Genomic DNA, 7,192 nt, shown 5'->3' on the forward strand with positions numbered 1-7,192 from the left:
AAACCACAAGTAAGCTCACAGTCTGAGAGCAAAATGCTTGGAATAATACAGTACTATTTAAGAAATCAAGTGTCCTGGTTATTCAAGACCTTGCATGTAAGGTATGTGGATTTTAAATTCAACTCTGGAATTAAGCAGGAGCCAGTGAAGAGAAGGGAGAATTATGCTCTCTCTTTCAAGTCCCTGTCAGTACTTTCACTGCAGCGTTCTTGACTAACTGAATGCTTTTCAAAGAACTTTTAGACAATGATGAATCACAGTCGTCCAGCCTAATAAATGCACCAAGTAACACCATGCATGACAATACAATAACATCTAGAAAGCACCTGGTAGGAAAAGACTTCATTTTTCAGCATGACTGTGATACCAAACACACTGTCAATACAGTAAAAGCATAGCTAGATAGAAAAATTCCCAATGGAGCACTATCAGTCATTGATTGGCCTCCCAAGTGCCTCCAATAAAGAGCTTTGACTATCTTTCCAGAATCATGGAGCACTAGTCCTGAAGACATCTGAAAATTACAAGAATGCTTGCATAAGTTGAGGCTGTGTTGAAGAATAAAGGTGGACATACTAACTGTTAGCTTTCAAGCTTGTTAGAACTGAGGTAAGGGCAAAAAGAAGATTTGCTTTAAGGGTTTGTGGCTTGTGTGCTATAATTTCATGTATGTTTGTGTAATTTGATCATTTTGAGCATTCATTTTTATAGCAAAATAACATTTTACATAATGCGCACCTTTCTAACACTAATCTTTAACAAGGATTGTCAAGAAAGTAGGATTTTGGTTGCAGTTATCTACTACAAAATGCTTGCACCAAGAATATATGTGTTTGTTGTTTGCTACAAAGCAAAAACTAAGCCTTTCATTTTGTTTTATGGCTTAACAGTTTAAAAACTCTAGATTTCACAGTTGCATGCTCACATCTCTTGCAAAACTAAAATAAAAACTGAAAAAGAAAATGTTTCTTGTTTCATAAGATCATATGATGTGACATACATGTGCGTAAGTTTCAGTTTGATGTACACATTTGAGGTTGGCAGAATTTCTCAGTGGTCAAGAGGACTCTGTAATGTCTTCACTTGTCACACAAGTGTTGCACGCCACATTTCTTTCGATACTGTAGTTCAGTCCAAGCAGATATTAGTATGAATGAGGCTAATCGTCTGTTTTGAAATACCAAAAATATCACCAGAGATTCTCATCATCTATTTTTTCTGTTGTTATTTTAGTGAACAATGTTTTGTCCTTTTCATAAATAAACAAGTGTTACGAATGTTCTCTTTTTCCTCGACAGATCAAATTTTATCCACCTTGAGTAAATTGCCAAGCCCAGGGTGCTACTCTTTTTCCTTGTATGCATATTATGCTTTTGCCGTGATAAAACCAGCAGCAGTCGGTACTGCATGCTATAAATATATACATGAAAAACATATTCTATGTCATAACTACTGTGAAAATGTTTTTCTGGATGTAATCCCTTCACTTTGTAAAAGCTTAACTAACATCACAAAAATAATCTCTTTCTCTTGTAAATCAGTCACATGAACTTTTATTTTGATAAGATAAACGAGCTAGATGATGACCTGTCAACCAAAATGAAGAACACACCTTAAAAGTAATATTTACTCATGGTGTTGTATTGTATTTTCTAAGTGCTCTGAGAGAGGCTGAGCAGACAGTTCTGTGCAGGCTGCTGACAGACAGCAGCAGAAATATATTACTTGGATAAAAAAGTGGATAAAGAATAAATAATTGCCTTTTTTCTTGGTCTCAAGAGATTTCATCAGGAGCCATGGCCACGCTCGGACAAATCATCTTCTACAGGTGCGACCATGAGGAATATTTAGTGTTGTCATTCAACTTTGAAAATATTTAGGTGTCTCCAGTGGTAACCGAGTATGTTTGCTTTTACTGCATCAGTAGAGAAAGAAAACATCTCACTTTTGATGTTATTTGACAGCTGTAGTTGCTGATTACTTCTAAAGTTTCAGATTATAATACAACAACATGTTATTAAAGATTAAACTTATGCTTCACAACTAGTTTAAATATGTGATCCCTAACAAAATAAAAGTTGTTGACAGTCTGTCAAAGAGAAATTTCTCCTTTAAATTTCTGTCAGGACAAAATATTAACATTTTTGAACCACAAAGAAAACACTTACAGAAGAATTGAAAACAATCTCCAGTTTCCAGCTTTCTTATTGCAATGGGGTTTTTTGTCCTGATCATCACGAGACCCAAAAGACACAACGCATGGAGCCCAAACCCTACAGTTCCAGGAAGAATAATAGAAGCTATTTGAAGAACTGCTATGAAACTAATCTTTAAAAACTAATACTATGTGTTTTGTTACAATTGCACTTGTGTTTTTCTTTTTGTACAGCATGCTCGTCATCATCGTCATACTTAGTTTCTTCATCATCCTCTTCTTCTCTCTGGCCTTCTCAAGTAAGACCCACAGATCTGTTTGGATCCTCTTGTCATTAGTGATGGCTCGGTGAGGCCTGGGGTGATACATGGGTGTGCTCACCACGTGCTGTGTTTGTCTAAACTAAAATACAGTTAATCCATGTGGACGGCAACACGGCACAGCACAGCATCGAGTGTTTAACTGTGAATATTCATTTGTATCTGCACGTGTGATGATCTCTAAATATTTGTGAGGCTGACTTTCCACTTGACAGAAATAATGTTGATAGCCAAGTAACACATATACTCTATATTCATGTTTCATTTCCTTGAGAAAATGTTCATGTGTGTTTAGGTATGCTCGACTGGTGCTGGTTTAACATGGTATTAAGGGAATATTGACTTTAAATATCATTTGATAGTTTCATTCATAAACATGGTGCGCCTGAGTTTTTACTGTGGAATCCTGTCCTATATGAACCTGTGAAATTGGTATTTTGGCCATCATCTTGTTGATGTCTTGAAAGTGGGCGTGACTATATTTTAGAAGAATGTGTGAAGCTGATATCTAGCTAGCATTCAAGCTAGATTAATTGGCATGTTAGTTTTATTAAGTTACAAATTTATTAAATATGTGCAATGTTATTATCTGAAAAAAGGACTTCTTTTTTTAATTTAACTGAATGCCAAAAAAGATCTGATTGTGAAGCAAAGGACACGCCATGCTCATACAGTAGTGAGTCATCAGTCACAGAGTAAAAAGCATACCGGACTTTGAGTGGGTTATTTTTATAAATGGCACAATAATTTCCAAGCTAAACATGATAAAGTCATAATACTACTGACTGAGACCATAAAGGCATTAGGAAAATATTTACTAAGGTTATAAATCAAGTGAGAAGTAGATTTCTTTTCCTGACAGCTACAATGGTTGCCCTCTGCTGGTCAGTAGAAAGAAGACAGGTATAGGACATTTCCACCCTGGCTTTGTTTTTCAGACCTGTATGCTAGAAGCATCTTTTACATAGAGTCTATCTATCTGTGTCTTTAGAATTTAATCACTTTTACTAACTCAGACCCCTAAATAGTCATAGCTTTGCTTGAACTATCTCTTGAAATCACAGTCTCTATCTCTCTCTCTCTCAGGATATGTGAATGTGAAAAATGTGAACTTGTCCTTAAAATCTTCCTGCTAAAAGTTTTATAACTGCCAAAAGCAAACAACACTTTCACTAAATATCATTTAAATCGGTTATTAAGTTGTCAACAAATTGGAACTGATTCAAATGTGCTAGTCTATAATATGTGTATAAAATGTCCACATCCCACAGAGCCCCAGTCCAATGTGATAAGCAGCAGTACAAAGCCTGTCGCCAACCTTGGTGAGGATCAGCTGCTCAGCTGCTATCTTGACACACAAACTTCCCAAGACAAAGTGACAGTGACCTGGAAGAAGACGGACCTGAACGGCCTGGTTTACTTTTATCAGAATGGAGCTCCAGATCTGACGAATCAGGCGTCACAGTTCAGTGGGAGAACTCAGCTCTTCCCTCAGGCTGTAGTCACAGGCAATGCCTCTCTGCTGCTGAGGAATGTGAGACGCAGTGATGAGGGGAAGTACACATGCAGCATCAGCTCCTCTAAAGGTGGAGGAGAGGTCAGCATTCAACTCAGAACAGCAGGTAGGATGACTCACTCTTCAAGATTAATTGTGTGTTTATCTAAACATTCTTTATTGGCATTCATTAGCAGCATGGTTTGCAACACATTGGAATAAGATGGTATAAGGGTATTTCTAGTTTTTGTAATGCTGGGAATTTTAACCAACGTGCTGTTCTGAGTAATGTGAGTACTGAGTGAAGCTTCACTCTTGATTGCAATATTAATTCAGGATTTTTTTCTTCCCTCTTTTATTACATCAGCTTTTTCAGCGCCCACTTTCACCTTCTCAAATGGCACCCTGTCTGCTGAGGCAGTCAGTTGGTTCCCTAAGCCAAGCGTTTCATGGTTAAACCAAACTGAGAACATCCTGAATGGAAGCTCCACTTTCACAGAAAACTCTGAGGGGATATTCAGCATCTTCAGCACACTGCTGTCGGTCCAAGTCAGTGACACCTACAGCTTCAGGATTGAAAACAACTTGGTGATGTCTCTTTCTGAGGCAACTATATCAGGTAGTCTATATACTTTTACATTGACCTGATACCAAACACATTTGTACTAAAGGACTAAAATTCATCCTTTGGCCTATCTTTTATTTATGGAGGCGTAACACTAAGTCAGAGGAATATTTCTTCAATTTAAATCAAATCTACCAGAAAATAAAAGCAAATATATGTATTAATAAATATATAGCTAGGCAAATAATATTATAGGTTTAAAAAAAACTAATTATTTTTCATATTTTTCAGGCTCGGATGTTTCATGGAGGACTTATTTCACCTTCAGTGCTGCTTCATTCCATCCAGTTGGATCACTTTATCTCATTATTATGACCAGTTTCCTCTGCATCTATTATGTGACCTTTTGACACACAAAAAGACACAACAGATATAGACAGATACTTCCCCTGGCTGCATATGTGTGTGCATGTGCTGCATTTAAGGTCAGGATATGTCCAAAGTAAAGACTGATATTCACAAAAGCGGTCCTCTTTGAAGATTGTGTAGCTTTACTTTAATGTAATTTATTACTGCGTGTGTTACAGTTGTGTAGTGCCATTTAACTCTGTGCTGGATGTTTTTAATAGTTTATCTATTAACTTTTAATATTATTTTTTACATCCTCTAATGCATTTACAGTGTGTGAACTGAGAGTTCCATCTAAATTATGTCAGTAAAATTCAGCTATCTTGACTTTGAAATTTTACTTTAATGCAGACATGTAACATAATGAAATACAGAAATATAGAAACAAAACAAGAAAAACATTGAAACATTTACATTTTAGCACATTTTCTGTGACAGTTTTAATGTCTAATTCTAGAAGCACTCACTTTATTTCTTTAGAAAGCTCTACCTCTAGAGCATAGGTGTCAAACTCTGGCCCGTGGGCCAAATTTGGCCCGCAGCCTAATTACGTTTGGCCCGCGAAGCCATACCAAACTACTATTAGAGCTGGCCTACTGGTATTATACAGCTAATATATATATTGTTTAGTATTAAGCTTTGCTTGTTCCATATTCAGTTTTTCAGCAAAACGTGTTTGAGTCCATAAGAAAAGATTCATTCTTATATCTGGAGGAATAAATATATTTCAATAAATATTTACGTTAGCCCGCGACTTTGTTCCAGTTTTGAATTTTGGCCCACTGTGTATTTGAGTTTGACACCCCTGCTCTAGAGTTACCACCTTTCATTTAAATCTAAAAACTACAGACAGTGTCCAGTAACCATGGCAGAGCTGGTTTCAGGTAATCTGAACCTTTCAAATAAACCTTAAACACCTCAGTCTACAGAAATCTGTAGATTCCTCTTGGATTTTGTGCGGATGATGTTTGCAGCTGTTTATTCATACTGGATTTATACTATTGTTCTATTTCCATCATCTGATGTTTTTATAAATGCTTATTGCTCTAATTCCTCTCAACAAATATATTTTCACCCAATGAGACTCTGATTAATGACGGAATTTTAAAAAATTAAATAATTAAAGTTTTATTTTTGAAAAATGCTTTTTGTGATGTCAAGGGTGACAGTGTTGCTTTAAAATGTTTTTTTTTTTAACTTAAAACCTTTGAAAGTAAATCCTGGGGAATTGATGATTGTGTCCTCCTGTCTGTAGTGACACTAACTTTGCCTGATTAGAAGTCTGCATTTGGGTCCTTTCCACATCCACAGCACAAAAGCTTTATCCCTGGTGGTAGGTGTCAGTTTAATTTATCTGGTCTGCAGAGGTCCTCCATCAAATGTATTTTCTGCATCAATTTATGATGAAAAACCTGTTACATAAAGGAAAACACAAAGCTAAAAAATCAGCCAATAGTTCAACATAATGCAGTGAGTCACATCCCGTATTGTTTTTCAAGTATTTGGTATTGTCAGCTTTTTTCTTTTAGTATTATCTTATTATTATAGTATCATCTATGTATCTGCCTGGTGTCCGGCTGGTTTTGTGCCTTTTGTTACCTGCTTAAATGTGCATATGTCACCTATTTCCATTATTTTAGTTGAGTTATCTGCTCCTGGATTTTATTTCGACTTTACTGTGTTTCAGCAAGATCTCATGTGAAAAACTTTTTCACACATCCATGTTTCACACCGATTTTTAGGAATCGCTACATCTCCACTAGATTATTGAGGCTGACTGAAAAGGAGAAGTGTGAGCAACACTTCCTTAAGATTAGTTTGTCATCTAGAAACAGCACTTCGAAACTGGAACAAACTTGGCTCACACATTGTTCACGATCTCTCCTCCCTTTTCCTCCTTTGCGTTAAATGTGGCTTCTTCTTCTTCTTTTCTAAGTAATTATGCTTCTTTAATGTTTTTCTTCGGGTGAACTGAATCAGTTGTTAGAAACCCTGGTGCCATGCTGTAAACACAGCCAGCTATTTTTGGTGTTGATGCCATTGTCCCAAAAGGTGATTTTGTATGTTCCACAGATTATAGGACGACGGGTCATTTACAACAGTTTGAACCAGCAGTCCCCAACCTTTTTTGCGCCACGGACCGGTCTAATGGGACTAGAAAGAGAGAGCATATTTCTCCTGTTTTGGCTTCCCTTCATTGGCTTCCTGTTAAATCCAGAATTGAATTCAAAATCCTGCTCCTCACATAC

At 36.6% G+C, this 7,192-nt stretch overlaps 1 protein-coding gene across 1 annotated transcript in view; it reads left to right on the plus strand.

The window, feature by feature from the left end:
* The first annotated feature begins 1,796 nt into the window (after positions 1 to 1,796).
* Positions 1,797 to 7,192, plus strand: part of vtcn1 (V-set domain containing T cell activation inhibitor 1) — a 6,547-nt gene continuing 1,151 nt past the window's right edge. The window contains exons 1-4 of the mRNA XM_005745325.2: positions 1,797 to 1,828; positions 2,390 to 2,471; positions 3,755 to 4,097; positions 4,338 to 4,519. Of these exons, the coding sequence (XP_005745382.2) occupies positions 1,797 to 1,828; positions 2,390 to 2,471; positions 3,755 to 4,097; positions 4,338 to 4,519 (639 nt within the window). The remainder of the gene's footprint in view (positions 1,829 to 2,389; positions 2,472 to 3,754; positions 4,098 to 4,337; positions 4,520 to 7,192) is intronic.

The sequence above is a fragment of the Pundamilia nyererei genome, unplaced genomic scaffold, assembly GCF_000239375.1.
Source record: "Pundamilia nyererei isolate P.nyererei 1_Seehausen unplaced genomic scaffold, PunNye1.0 scaffold00157, whole genome shotgun sequence".
Lineage (NCBI taxonomy): Eukaryota > Metazoa > Chordata > Actinopteri > Cichliformes > Cichlidae > Pundamilia > Pundamilia nyererei.